Source organism: Cynocephalus volans, chromosome 4 (assembly GCF_027409185.1).
Source record: "Cynocephalus volans isolate mCynVol1 chromosome 4, mCynVol1.pri, whole genome shotgun sequence".
Taxonomy (NCBI): domain Eukaryota; kingdom Metazoa; phylum Chordata; class Mammalia; order Dermoptera; family Cynocephalidae; genus Cynocephalus; species Cynocephalus volans.
This window is the reverse complement of record NC_084463.1, coordinates 147,773,660-147,789,735: the sequence shown is the minus strand read 5'-3', so window position 1 is coordinate 147,789,735 and position 16,076 is coordinate 147,773,660. Positions and strand designations below refer to the sequence as shown.

At 34.2% G+C, this 16,076-nt stretch overlaps 1 protein-coding gene across 1 annotated transcript; it reads left to right on the top strand.

Moving 5' to 3' along the window:
* The first annotated feature begins 484 nt into the window (after positions 1-484).
* LOC134376477 (olfactory receptor 8K5-like) lies at positions 485-1,426 on the top strand. The gene has a single exon (XM_063095014.1). It carries the CDS (start codon positions 485-487, stop codon positions 1,424-1,426), a length of 942 nt encoding a protein of 313 aa, XP_062951084.1.
* Positions 1,427-16,076: the final 14,650 nt, after the last annotated feature.

The following is a 16,076-nucleotide window of genomic DNA, read 5'->3' as shown; positions in this document are numbered from 1 at the left end:
TATAAAACACTATAACTTATTTCCTATCTAGCTGTAATTTTATATTACTTGACCAAACTTCTTCCTATCCCATGCTTCCCCAATCCTTCCCACCCTCTAGTAATGACTATTCTACTCTCTAACTTTTTGTGGTCAACTTTCTTAGCTTCTATATATGAGTGAGAATATGTGGTGTTTATTCTTCTGTGCATGGCTTTTTTCACTTAACATAATGTCCTCCAGGTTCATCCATGTTGCAACAAAGGACAGGATCTCATTCTTTTAATGGCTTAGAAGTATTCCATTGTGCATATATACCACTATTTCTTTATTCTACAATCTAGTCTTTATTATTGCTGCAAAATCAGAGGTAGGAATTATTTTTTTCTTCCCTGTTGCAAATAGAAAATTACATTCTGTCTACTAAGTACAAATTTTTTAGATTATGCTACATGGAAGCTAATAACAATGATCTTGTTTTTCCTAGAAGAGATAACTTGAGTAAATGGGCCAGCAGAATCTAACATTGCTGACCGAATTCGTTCTGATGGGAGTCACAAGGCGGCCTGAGCTGCAGCTTCCCTTTTTTTGCATCTTTCTCATCATCTACATGATCACAGTGGTGGGCAACGTGGGCATGATCATTGTGACCAAGGTGGACTCTCGTCTGCGTACTCCTATGTATTTTTTTATCAGACACCTGGCTTTCATTGATCTTGGTAATTCTACTGTGATTTGTCCCAAGATGCTGGCAAATTTTATTGTGGAACAAAATACTATTTCCTATTATGCATGTGCCGCACAGATGGCTTGCTTCATTCTTTTCATCGTGAGTGAACTTTCCATCTTGTCAGCCATGGCCTATGATCGCTACGTGGCCATCTGTAACCCTCTCCTCTACAATGTTATCATGTCTCCAAGACTTTGTCATGTGCTGGTGGGTATTCCATACCTCTACAGTGCTTTTCAGGCTCTGATGTTCACTGTTAAGATTTTTACATCAGCCTTCTGTGGTTCTAACATCATCAGCCATTTCTACTGTGATGTTGTTCCCTTGTCACCTATGCTTTGTTCCAATGCACAGGAAATGCAATTGTTGATCATGCTATTTTCAGCATTTAATTTGATCTCCTCCCTCCTGGTAGTCCTTGTATCTTACATGACAATTCTGCTAGCCATATGTAGAATGCATTCTGCAGTAGGCAGAACAAAAGCTTTCTCCACATGTGGTTCTCATCTGACAGCAGTGGTTGTGTTCTATGGGTCTCTACTCTTCATGTACATGCAGCCCAAATCCACTCACTCCTTTGAAACTGATAAAACAGCCTCTGTGTTTTACACTTTAGTGATCCCCATGCTTAACCCCTTGATCTACAGCTTAAGAAACAAAGAGGTAAAAAATGCCTTCTACAGTGTCTTAAAAACTCAGTGCAAACATCATATTTAATATACAATAAGGAATGTTGTTCCAATAAACTATGATAAAGGTGAATCTTTTTATTTGGTAGTATTTCTCATAGATATGATTGTATTATTTTTGGCTCCAAAACAAAGATTATTAATAAAATGCAGACAAATAGATTGCTGTTTTTATATTCAACCAAATTCACTTTTGTATATTTTAGCTCAATTAACTCTGATTTTCTTACCAACTTTCCTTGCTTTTGATTTACAGTCACCATAATGATGTTTACTTCGACTTTTTGAAGCTACAAGGTCATCTTTCCTTTCTACTTCTGCAGTCTCCCCTTATTATCTTTGCTTAAATATCATAAAATTAAATCAATAATTCTGATCTCAGTGGATTCTCACAGGATTTCATCCTCTCTGATAATGGTTGTGTCTTACCTGCTTATACTTGTAACAATTTTAAGAACAAACTCTACTGAGGACAGGTTAAAGTCATTCTACACCTGTGGATCCCACCTGATCATGTTCTTAGTGTTCTCTGGAACTTTGATTTTCACTGTGTAGCCAAAGCCAGTCATTCCTGTGACAATGATAAAGTTGCTTCTATATTTTACAGTGTGGTTATCCCCATGTTGATTTGCTTGATCTATAGCTTGAGGAACAAAGATATAAATTACGCAATACAAAGGATAAAAAACCAAAACTAATGCAATAATTTTTCTTAAATTTACATACAATGTAATTTTTATAAATTGAGTTATGGGCATCAAATTTTGCTATGTGTGCCTGCAGATAAAATGGTAAGCACAAATGGACTTAACATGTATTCATATATTGTTTTCACATGCCAGCCAATTCTATTCTCTACAAACAGATTAACAAATAAAATGGTAAAAATATTTGCCTTCCTCCAGAGAAATTGATGGATTGTGTCAAAATAAGTAAATTTTGTAGTACAGAGAAATGTGCTAGATGGATATAGACCAACAAAAGCAGGTAAGTAAAGTGAGCATGCTGTGTGGCAGTAAGGAACATTCCTGGTTACACAAGTGCCAAGAATTCTAGTGGTTTTATCATTACCTGGAATAGAATTTGCAGTTCATGTACACTTTTTGTGTTGTTGGGGGATGTTTTCTTCTATTTTATGCTGTATGTTACTTGCTGTTATACTTTGAAGTTGTACTTGATGCTGCTTGTTTATGTGGTATGTGATGATTTGAAGATCTTAGTCTTAAAAATGTGCTCAAATACAGCTAATCCCAACTTTGGGATCACACTCTTTCTTCATCAATACCTTTATTTTCCACATGTAAGTCTGTTAACCAAACCTAATTTGCAATGCAATAAACTCTAAGATTTCATTGGCACTTGATTTTGTCTCAGTTCCCCCATGTTGTTTACATCAGCAGATATTTCATTTATGATGAATTTTATGAATGTGCTCATAAAAGTTCCCAGGTTTGTCTTTTCTCCCAGTTCATGTTCCCACTTTATAACTGCCTGTTTGTTTTCATGGACTGTTGTTTTCTTTTTTATCTAAAAAAAAGTAATTATCTTTATTTGAAAGTTATGTTCCAATCATTTTTGTATCTTTGGGTAAGAGAATCATTCCATAATAAATTAATTACATTGCCTCTTTTTCATTTTTGATCAGCATTGATGATTCACTGTACCTTCACTTAGTTTCATTGTTTGCATCTATTGATTGCTGGACTTGTGAGAAACAAAAGGATATAATCCCATGGATTGCACTGTGCCATATTTCCAATGCAAGAGTGGTCTGACACTTAGGAATCTAGTTGTCTTGCCTTCTGAAGACAGATGCTCCTGATCGCTCACCACATTTTCCAATGTACATTTGCTTAATTTTATTTTTTAATAGTCCTAGGATTTTATCAAAGCTATCAGAGTTTTGAATATTTGCTTAGTTCCCCATCACAAAATAAAATATCCTGTAGAGCCAATGAAAGTTGAAAAAATTTTTCACTGGCATAAAATGAAAAAAATGCATATTACATTGTCACATGAGGACAGTGTTACCAAATTTTTGATGCACTTAAAATTGATCCTTAAGATGGTCACAGGAACTACCAGTTAATCTTATTTCACATCTATTGACTATTATATGAAAAACATCTCTCATGTCTTAATTACTTTAGCCATCAAAACAGTTTTTTATCTCTACTAGGTCCTACTGAAAATTCCATTATTGAGATAACAAAATAGAGGATTTGAAAGGGTAGGCAAATTTTCAGTTTTGCAAGGAATTAGATATTAGAACCATGTTTCAAAGTCAGGAGATCTAGCTCCAGATTTCATGTCCCTAACAAATACTTTATATTGTCTCTTAATGTCATTTTTCTGCCTCACTGATGTCACCCTGAATTAAAAAAGAGTAAGACTCACTCCTGCAGGTGTTTGTTTAGAAGAGGAGAAACAGCAGAGGGATTGTTGGAGTGAGCAGGACTGAAGCCATGTTGGGACCTAAAGCTGCCTGGGCTCCAGAGCAGGGGGAGAATTTTAAAAAGGACAGTTTTTTCTCTCCACTCTTGCTTCCCATCCCCTGACTTTCTTATCTCACTTGCTAAGTAGGAAAATAAGGCTGAGAAGCTAATTAGTACTTTGCAAAGCTAACAGTTCTTTCTTTGAGACTTGTAGAGTTTTGAGAAATGATCAAGGCCAAATGACTGAAGCTGACCTTGGGCGCTAGACACATGCAACGGCGCAAATCAAACATTTGCAGGGTCCTGAGATAACAGCGAAGATGAGAACAGGAGCCAGATGAGGCTTTGGCGAGACCTTGTATCTGACCCATAGAAATGGACCCCTCATAACTCACATCTCCTGCTCTCCTGCTTTTCACCTCCCACATTCCATTCCTTCAACCCTTCCTTTAAAAACCCCTCAGTAAATGTAAATCTTTGAGATAGGATAGCCTACCATCTCCTTCAGCTTAACGTATCTGCTTTTCTAACACCAACAATTTGACTTCTGAGTTTTTTTCTTTCCTTTTCAAGAGGGTGGGCAACTGGACCTGAGTTTGGTAACAGGATCAATTATTATATGAAGTCTGGGGAATCTAACAGACAGCATGTTGACTATAATTAAAAATTCTGCTTTTGTACTTGAAATCTGATAGAAAAGTGGATTAAGTGTCCTTATCATGTACCCACACTCTCTCACACACATGCTAAGCAACCAGCACTCTATAATCTGTCCTGATGGATTTTCCTGTTCTAGACATTTCAAATACATGCGATCATACAATATGAGGTCCTTTGTGTCTGCCTTTTTCCATTCATCAGAAATCTGAACATTTGTGTATTATGTTATGAGACATTGGATCTTATTGAATTTTTTTTGTTTTAACTGTTTTTTTGTTGTTTGTTTGTTTGTTTGTTTTTCTTTTTGGCAATGCTCTGGCAGAAGGAGGGAATTGCCCCATTACTGCCAAGTGGAAGTAGAGGTCCAGATTATATATGATCTCTCTTGATACCTAAAGAAGAGCGTCCTCATACAGGACCAACAAACCAGGAAGAACCTGGAGTCTACTGAGAAGTTGATTCTAGTGACTCTCCCAATTTCAGGAAATATATGTTCAAAACAGGGCACAATTGGTTGGAAAATCCGTTAAAATAATATAGTAATATTAACTGGTATATGGTGTGCTGTACTGGTTTTAATTTCTCCTCTCTGTCCAACTGTGTGGTCTAATAAATGGTTTGTAACCTCACTGGTAAAGTTGCAGGAAAATGAACTTATGAAAGTACCAAGTTCAAGAAAGATGTTATGTGACATTAACCTGAAGGCCCCATTACCGTAAAAATCATTGGGGATGTATTGGTAGAGAAAGTATACATACATGTAGCTATGGAAAAGTTACAGGTGTATCTTTATGCCTCCACCAAAATCCACAAGAAGGTGAAAGAAATAGGAGATAAAGAGCAAAGAAAAAGACATATCAGAAAATTTATGAGGGGTTATAGTCATTGGTAATGTGTTTTGTTGAAAGTTCCAACTTCACATTTGACGATCTGGGCTCTGTGGGCTCTATGAATGGCCAACATTTTGATATGTCTTTTTTTATGCATTAAATCTTTTAGAAAATTCTGTAACAAAATTTTCCAGAGAATATGCCTAAGGAAGATGTGGCAAATAACTAATGACAAAAGTTCAAGATAAAAAAAAACAGGAGGAATGACTTAGCAGCTGGTTTGTGTAATTACTTCTAGGCTCAGAGATACCTGAGTACCTTGCCTTGGTAGATATCATTCCCAGAACTAACTCAAGAAATATATAAGGGATATGTGGAAATACAGATAAATGAAAATTTACTTTCAAAGAATGATGTATGGAAATCCAGTTATTGACACTAGTATGCTTTGCCCAAGTATATGAAGATAATCTATGATTATCAAGGATGAAAAAATGGAGGGATGCTATAGCTGGCAGCTTCCTTAGCTGCAGTTTTCTGCATGTGCTTAATTAAGTCTCTTGTGACCATGCTTGTTCCAAGTACAGAATGTATGGGACAGTGCAGCTGAAGTAAGGGGTCACTACAATCTGCTACAAATGGGTTCGCTATGGATGCTGTTATATCTCCCGTGTACAGTTCATTAAAGTAAATTTGTTGAAACCTGAATCTATTGGTTTATTTCTTAGGTAAATTTTATACTCAATCTAACCCCAAGGTCATTTATTTAAAGAATAAAATGGATAAAACCCTAAGAAATATCATTAATTTAACTAGATATAAAAAATACAATTAAAAATATATGAAAATATAGCATAAAGTAGTTAAATAAGTAAATCATGTGAAAATCATTTATATATCTGTATAAAGTTAATATTGTCAAATGTTAAAAATGGTGAATGTAGTCTCAATTGTAACCTATTCTATAACCACATTTATTTACATGATATTTATATTTACATTGTATGAAGTGTTGACATTATATTTGTATTTGTTTACATAATTCTTTGTAGCAACTTGTGTCCAGTACATGCCATGTCTAGAGAAGGATTATCTGTCCATTATAGACATTTTCAGTGGCATTATCAACATAAAATTATTTTAGAGAAAAGTAATTTAAGAACTAGAGTCTAATATTTTGTGGGAAAAAATCATAAGTGAAAAAGAAATAATTATTCAGGATATCTTTGGAAAGATTCTAGATAATTATGACTTCAGATATGTACACATATTGTTGTAAATAATTTTATGTCATTAAATTTTTATCCTTCTTGAGTGGTTATAATATATATTTTAAAGTGATCCACATACATACCATATACTTTCCAAATCAATTTGTACAAGCAATCACATTGACTATCTTATTTTCTATTATAGGAAAAACTAAAAACTGTTTCTCCTGTTTATTTCTAGAGGAATTTGTAAGCAATTTGAACATGCCTGACCTGTCAACTACACACTAGCAACTGTAAAGTCATTTGGATATTTCTTCTTCTGTTGCATGAACTTTAAGTACCCCCAGATGACTCCACTAATCTTGATAGTGAATGCCACCGAAAAATATCTTAAAATCTGAAAATCCCTTCTAAAATAACAAATAAGTTTTAAACCACAGGTATAAAAAGGGTAATCATCATGTGAAAAAGTAAGAAGGATGCTAAAAAATACGACTATAGAGGGAATTGATGTTCTGAATTCCTGAGGGCTGTTGTCAGTCTCTATAACTGGGATCTTGGACTGTAATAACTCTTCTACTGAGAACAACTGGACATTTGAAGTACACATTTTTAGACATTTACCAATTGGCAGTTGGGCTGTGATCTGTGAGGGAAGATATGCAACTACCAGTCCCTGAAGGCAGGGTGATGATGGGGTAGAAGAACTCAATATTCTCAGTGGGATGAGGACACTAAATCCGAATCAGCCAGGGCTGAGGTCCCTGGAGTATATGGAGCTCAGTACATTACTGCAGAGACCTAGACAGATAAAGTAAGTAACAAATCAGCACACCTTCTGTTTAAGACTTTGGATGACCCTTAAAATGCACACAGTAAAGTGAGGCTCCACAAGGTCAGACTAACAACAACTACCAAAGAAAGAAAAACCACCAGGAAACTGTATGAGGAAAGCTCCCAGTTCACCCTGGGTTGGGACACCTTCAAGTTCCAGCAAATCTCATTGAGGAGATTCATTGAATACTAAGTGCATTCAATGGTGACAACAGCAAAGAGTACCAAGTGCCTCAGAGGAAAGAATTCACTAAACCCCACTCTTATGTGGCTCAACATTAAACCTCAGAAGGCTTAAGCTGATTTGCAAGTAAATAGACTGCCTGCCAAAACAAAATTCAACACTGTTTAAAGAATGGTTTAAAAATTCTGAAACTCAGGAGCAAAATGTTTACAATGTCCAGCATCCAAAAGAAATTATTTTCCAGGTTGAAAAAGCACTAAAACATTACTCATAACAATGAAAAAAATGTATTGTCAGTAGGAGATCCAGGAATAATGGCAATGATAGAATTAGACAAAGACTTTAAAACAATTATAAATATTTCCAAGAAAATAAATATAAATAGGAATATTAAAGGAAAAATAAAAATGGGTTTTATTTTAAAATTTTTTTCAATTTAATTTAAACATAATTATTTTACATATTTGTGGGATAGAGAGTTATATTTCAACTCATGTATACAATGTATACTGATAAAATCAGGGTAGACAGCAAATTCATCATTGTAAAAATTAACCATTTCTTTGTCATGAGAAAATTTAAGCACCTCTATTTCAGCCACTTGATGGCACACAATAAATTATTGTTAATTATAGATGCCTAACACGAGGGTGCAACAACAACAACAAAAAACTTATTTTTCCTATTTAGCTGTAATTTTGTGTCCATTAACCAACCTCCCAATATCCCCCCACCCCCCATCCTTTCCCACCTCTGGTAACCATAGTTCTAGTCTCTACTTATAAAAGTTCAACTTATTATTTTTATTATTTCCTTTTTTTTTTTTTTTTTTTAGCTCCTACATACGGATAAGAACAGGTGTTGATTCTCTTTCTGTGCCAGGCTTATTTCACTTAATATAATTTTCTCTAAGCTCATCTGTGCCACTACAAATGGAAGAATTTCATTCTTTGTATGGCTGTGCAGTATTCCATTGTGCATACATACCACATTTCCCTTATCTAATCATCTGCACATGGACATTTTGATTGGTTCCCTATCTTGGCTGTTGTGATTACAACTGCAGTAAATGGGAATCAAGATATCCCTTTGGAATATTAATTTCCTTTTCTTTGGGTATATATTCAGCAGTGGTGAAGCAGCATAGAACAGGGACTTGCCCCAGGGAAGCTACTTATGGATATTCACAATGAGCACACAAACAGCAGCAGCAGCTTAACCATCCAATCAATCAGCTCTCCCTTCTTCAGAGGTCTGTGATTTTCTGAGCAAGAAACAAAACAGTAGCCACACACACACACACACACACACACACACACACACACACCCCACCACCACCACAACCCCCCCCCCCCGTTTTTCCTAGAATAGAGCTTACACTTGCAAGAATACCAAAAATCTCCCTATCTCCCCCTCTCTCCCAAATACTCCTCCCCTTACTTAAGATAGAGAAGCACCCCTATCCCGGAAGATCATGTAAACCTTCCATAGGAATTCACGGTGCACTCCCCTGTTGTGAGGATTCCCATGCACTCTTCTGCATGTACTTTTGCTTTGCAGTAAACTTTGAGTGTACGTGTGACTCTGCCATGTGAGCTTGGAATAATTGTGGGTTCCTGATGGAATTTTTCCGATGGAAATCCAAGAACCTGAATCTCTGACATCAGTGAGATTACTGGATCATATAGCAGTTCAATTTGCAGTTGTCTGAGAAACCTCCATAATGTTTTCCATAATTTATGTACTAATATACAATCCCACCCACAATGTATAACAGTTCTCCTTTCTCTGAATCCTCACCAGCATTTGATACTTTCTGTCTTTTTGATAATAGCCAATCTAATTGGGTAAGATGAGATGAGTTGTTTTAGTCCCTTGCGTATTTTGGATATTAATCCCTTGCCACGTGCATAGTTTGCAAATATTTTCTACCATTCTTTAGGTTGTCTCTGCACTCTATGTATTGTTTCCTTTGCTGTTTGGAAGGTTTTTAGTTTCCTATAATCCTGTTTGTTTATTTCTGCTTCTGTTGCTTGTGTTTTTGAGGTCTTATTTATTGAAGCTCTGCCCAGCCCTATCTCCTTAAGCATTTCCCCTTTGTTTTCTTCTAGAAGTTTTAAAGTTTCAGATCTTACATTTAAGTCTTTAATTCATTTTTGAGTTCACTTTGGTAAACAGGGAGAGATAGAGGTCTAATTTCAAATCCTGCATGTGGATATCCAGTTTTCCCAGCACAATTTATTAAAGAGGCTGTCCTGTCCACAATGTATGTTTTTACAACATTTTTCAAAGATCAGTTGGCTGGGCCAGCCTCGTGGCTCACTCGGGAGAGTGAAGTGCTGGTAGCGCTGAGGCCATGGGTTTGGATCCTATATAGGGATGGCCGGTGCACTCACTGGCTGAGCGTGGTGCAGGCAATGCCAAGCCAAGGAGCCAAGGGTTACAATCCACTTACTGGTAAAAAAAAAAAAAAAAAAAAAAAAAAAAAAAAAAAAAGATCAATTGGCTGTAAAACTATGTAGATTTATTTTTACATTCTTTACTCTGTTACATTGGTCCATGTGTCTATCTTTAAGTCAGTACCATAATTTTTTTGGTTACTATAGCTTTATAGTATATTTTGAAGTCAGGTAGTGGTGCAATGCCTCTAGCTTTATTCTTTTTTATCAGGTTGCTTTGGTTCTTTGGGTTCTATTTTTTATTCCATATGGATGTTAGGATTGTTTTGTCATTGTTGTTTTCTATCTGTGAAGAATGTAATTGATATTTTGATAGGGATTGTATAAAATCTGTAGATCATTTTGGGTAATTTGGTCATTTTGACAATACTAATTCTTCCAGTCCGTGAACATGAAGTATTTATCCTTTTTTGGTGTGTTCTCATTAATTTCTTTCATCATTGATTTATGGATTTTTCAAAAAGCTATTTCACCTCCTGGATATTTTTATTTATCCCTAGATAATTTAATTTTTTGGTTTATACTGTAAATGGAATTGAATTACTCTGGCCAGCCATTGTATCAGAAATCAATATTTTGTTACTAATTTATTAAGAGGAGAATAGATCATTGAAAAACAAACAAGCATAGAAGAATAGTGAATTTGAAAACTGAACAATAGAAACAATTCATACTTAAGTAAAAGAGGAAAATTCCAAAGGACTTAAAATTTTGAAATTTGAAAGATGCATGTAAAATACATCACATATAGAAAAAAAAAATAAGAAAGCATCAAAAATGATGGAAGCCAGAAGAAAATACAACAACCTATTTAAAACACTGAAAAAATATGAAGCTATTATTTTATATCAGACAAACAAATAATTTAAAACTGAAAGAAAGATATGACTTTCTTATATGTTTTCAATAATGTCCAAGTAAGCTTTGATAAGACAAGTGACAGCACATTTAACAACTATATTAGTTGTTGGGGAGGGACAGAAAACCCTGAAAGTACTTGAGAGAGACCAATATCAGTCAAATTCTGAAATACATTTAACACTAAAGGAATGGATAATTTTCCCGTTTTTCCAACTTTTATGTTTATTGGAATGCCCTAGTCAATGCCATCAGATACAAATCTCGTATAAAATCCATTCTCTTTCTAACATCCTGAATAAGAAGACAGAATTATCTCTTTCTGAAAGAGTAATTGTTACTTTGTTGATTTGTTGCCTAGAAAAATATGTATAATCAATTATGATTCAAAAAAAAAAAAAAAAAGACAGAATTCATGACAACCATAGCCACAGGAAGGCTTGGATAAATCTCAAAACAGAACTGATTTTGTATTGCCACCAATAGACAGACTTTGCAATCTGAACCAAACTACTTTAATTTCCATTCAACATTTTAAAAAAGAATGAAACAAATAACAACAACAACAACAACAAAAAAAAACCCAATGGTCTTAAGAGGAAGATAACAGAATTCAGACATTTTCATGATAAAATAACACCAAGTCCAAGATTGAATACTACATTTTTTTGGCATTCAAATCTACAGGAAAATTAGAGCAAGTCTCAATGTGAGAACAGAGGTTGGTTCTTAGTTTTCACGCTCTCTTCTCAGTCTTAGTAAGTTTATATGAGCCTACATGTGGATTATAGTTTTATTAGCATTTTGGCTTCTTCTATCCACCTCATCCCCTGCATCAAAACTTATTTGTATTTGTGAAGGTCTTGGGTAGGAGAAACTTTTATTTTCCCCACCCACTCTCCTTGGTAGCACACTCTGCTTTGTGTCACCGAATGTTCTTGGTCAAAAAAGTAAATATAGATGTCAAAACAATAAATCTCATAGAAAAGAAGTTTGAAAATGTAGTTTTATCTCAAGCACATATAATTTTTTAAAATTTATAGAAAGGAAAAATAACCCAGTTAAAAATGAGCAAAAGTTTACCTACTTTACAGAAGAAAATATGTGAATGGCCAATGAGGAAATGAAATAGTGTTCATTATCATTAGTCATCAGATAAATGAAAATTAAATTCACAACGAGGTGGCATTTTACACCAATTACAATTTCTGAATTAAAAATAATACTGGCCAGCAATCAAAAAAAAAATACAACAAAAGATAACAGAAATCAAAAAGAAACAAAAAAAAAAACCTATATACAACTAACATTAGCAAGGAAGTGGAGAAAAGGAGACTCATACATAGGTGATAGAAATATAAAATGCTATAATAAGTTTGAAAAGGTAGCATTTTCTATTAAGTATACAATTATCATAAAAATCCAGTAATTCTACTCGTCAGCCTATAAAAAGAGAAATTAATGCATATGTCTACAAATATATTTGTACAGAAATTTTTATGCTAGGCTTTCCATAATAACCCAAAACTCAAATACTCATCCATTGGAGAGTGGTTAAACAATCGTGGTATGTTCATGCAATGAAATATTATGCTGCAATGTTGTGGTTGCTCATCAATTTGTAAAATTTAGATTCATGCTCCACTGCATATAAATTTTTTCTCAATTCTTATACACATGGAAGCCATAGAGGAAGAAGACATGGATAAAGTATTGTGAGAGAGGATATGAAACATTTCATAATAGATTTTGCTCTCAGTGAGGTGGTAATAAATATTATTTAACAGTGATGTTAGCTCAGGAAATACTACAGTTAGATAGTCATTGTAGTAACACATTGCATTGCAATGATTGCTATGGATCTGCCATATAAAAGGCAAATATATGACTCTTACAGAATTAGCCCTATATTCAAATATTTTATTTATCGATTACGTGACTTCTGAAAAATTACACAGGTTATCTAAGCTTGGTGTCTCCTGAGTATGGGAATACTAATATTTGTCTCACCTGTATGGATTAAAAGTTATATTTTTAACCTAGTGCCCAGTATACATTTTCAGATAAAAAATAAATTAAAAGAAAAAAAATTCTGTGATAATGATAATATCACTTACAATATCATCATGACTTTGGAACTGTTTCAATGTTACTGGAATGAAGCTAATGCCAAAATATTTTTCAATGTTAACCATTGACTCAGTGTAATTGAGTGTGTGGGTAACATTACATCAAGTAGGTCTCCATGGAACTGTACAGTTCATTTACATTGTTTTACTCCTTTCTTCGAATTGTCTCTTATATTTTCTCACTGGGGAATATATAGGGAGTCCTAGATAATTAGTAGGCACATCAAACAAAATTTTTTCAAACTCTCAGATGATTTACAGACAGTCATCTGAAAGAATTACATGCTACTTTCTCAGGGACCATCCCAAAGAGGGAGGAAACCCATAAATCCTTCCCATCCAAAGAAAAAGCAGGTGCAATTTGGGAGAAGAAAACTTGATCTTTCATTAAAGGTGAGTGAATAAGGATTGTTTTTGTCATTAATTTTGATGATTACGTGGGTGTTGGTAATCTCCTATTACTCCTAAATACTGCCTGTACATGCTCTTATGGACCCTGACAGTTGACTCCTTGAAATACATCACAAAAACTCAGTATTCCCTATGAACACTGGGGTTCTGTGGAGTAGGATAATATCAGGACACTATTGTAGGAACTGAACAGGTGCTCTACATCTACTGATTGGTGAGAATTGATCATGGAATTTGGATATCACAAGTGAAAAGGAATTTAGAAATACCTGAAAAATTCATCACTGATCTCATTATTTAGAACCTATTAACATTAGGATTTCCAGATAAAATATTTAGATGTCTAGCTACAACTGATTCTTAGATAAATATAAAAATTAGCATTTGTCTAATGTGATATTTATCAAATAACAAATATTATTTTCCTAAGAACAGATATAATGTTATATTTGAAAAATAATATTTTAAGATAAGTATTTCCCATGCAATATCTTACAAACTTCAAGAATTCTTTACATAACGATGTCTCATTGCACAATCTTGCTGATTTTTTCATTGTTTGTTTTTCTTGCCGGTTTACCTACAACTAGGCCTGGTATTTTGTTTGTTTTGTTTTCTTCTGTTAACAGTTGGTATTACAAACTGATTTAGTAGACTGGCAAATGAATGTAATGAATTTTAAGTTTTACGGACCCCAAGTAATTCCTAATTGATTTTGTCTCATTTACAGATGGAAAAATCGGTTATTCCTTTGCATAATTTTTATATCCTGTTTCTTCTATTAAAATGTATACAAAATTAGATGTTTTTAAAGTATTAGAAATATCTTTTCACACAAGAATGGGCAGGGTAAAAGAATCAAGAGCTCTACAGAGGTAGGTAATCACTGACAGTGAAAACAGAAGTAGATTCAATAAACACTAGAAAAATTCTTAGCAAAACATAAAAGCTTTCAAGGTGGTAGGACTGATACTGAAATTCTGATTTTCTTTCTCAGTCTAGTGCATCTCCACATCTCCCATTCTACCATGAAACCCTATATTATCAGGTTCTGCAACACAGCATGTTCAATATAAAGTTTTGGGAAGGGGATAGGCTTATGGTTTTATTTGTGGAAGAGGAAGAGACCTGAAAGGGGGTAGAGAAAGAGTGTACAGCTTCATTTAGGAAGAAGAGACAGAAGCGCCTACCAGTTCCAGTACTGAACTCCTCCCTGTCCCCATCCCCTGGATCAGACTGGCAAAATGTACACCAATAATGAGCAGATTCCTAGAATTGCTACCAACTGCTACAAGCTGGCTATGCCTTGCAGCTGTTCCACAACTTACAAAGGGCTTCCAGGAATTTCTACTGATAGTCATGCAGGCTAAAGCTGGCATTCCATTACAATAAGTCTCTCTTGCATGTTATCTACCTGGGTATTTTGAATTTCAATTACTCCTCCCATTGAAAATTATGCTTACAGTGTTTCAGATTTTCAGTGAGGAGAAACTGAATGTGACAGGAAGGAAACCCAAGCAGAGCAGGCGAAAGCACCTTCACTATCTCCAATCAGTGTAGTGCTACATTCTTTTATTCACTTCCAATGTAGTTCTTAGCAAATAAAGGAGGAAGTACTTTGCACTAAAATATTTTTAGTCACAGCATTATACTCCATGGATTCTCCATTGTGCAATTCCAAAAATGAATTATTATTTACTAATATATAATGAAATTTCAATGTTCAAAAAACATCATTAAATGCCTTAAACACCCTATTGGCTCCATAAGGTTTATTAGGGGAGATAAATCACTGAAAATCTCTCTTTATTTCTTCAAAATTTGAGGAAATAAAATACTCAAAATCCGTAAATTGAAAGAAACTACGTATTTTAGCAGGGAGAGATTCAGATAATCTGTGCCTTGAAGCTTATACAAATTTGTTTTTTTTAAAGAAAAAATATACATGCAAGTTGAGATATAAAAATAAACATACGTAAAATGGAAAATAATTTTAAAATCTCAATTGGAAACAAACTCAAGACCTTAAACATTATAAAATTTATGAGTAAAATGTTTTAATTGATGAAATTCAAAAAATAATCACATTATAATGGGTTGTAGAAGTATTCTTATTATATATTTTTAAATCAGAATAGAGAGCATTATTCAAAGATGAATGTCATTGATTTTTAACCATATAAACATACATCATGAACATCTAATAAAGTAATATGAAGTCAATCCTCTCTTAGATGAAACTGACAATGCTTGAAGACATGCCAATGCACCCTGCTATCCGTTGAAGAGTGACTGGAATTTAAACTAGAAAGAGAATATGGGCTTAATTGTTCATGGCTAATCTATCTTTCATTTGTAATATTTTTGAGACATATAATTTTGTGAGTTCATTGGTAAAATCCCACCGAAGGCCTTGGAGGTGCAAATGAGAGACTCTCTATTTAAGCTTCACTTCCTTGGTGTTATTTCTAGATCTCTCTTAAAGAATATCTTAATTCCACCAGAAATCTCAGGTAAAAATAGAAGTGTATTAAAGAAGAACTGTGATGTTCTTGTATAGATAAGATAAAGTCTAATATTTCTGTATTAATACCCATATAGTTTTGTTATCAATGAACATGCTTCAAACATTCCTGACCTTATTTAGAAATTAATCTATTTTGT

Excerpts from the sequence above, each read along its gene's own strand:
- LOC134376477 (XM_063095014.1), top strand. The coding sequence starts at position 485 with ATGGGCCAGCAGAATCTAACATTGCTGACCGAATTCGTTCTGATGGGA.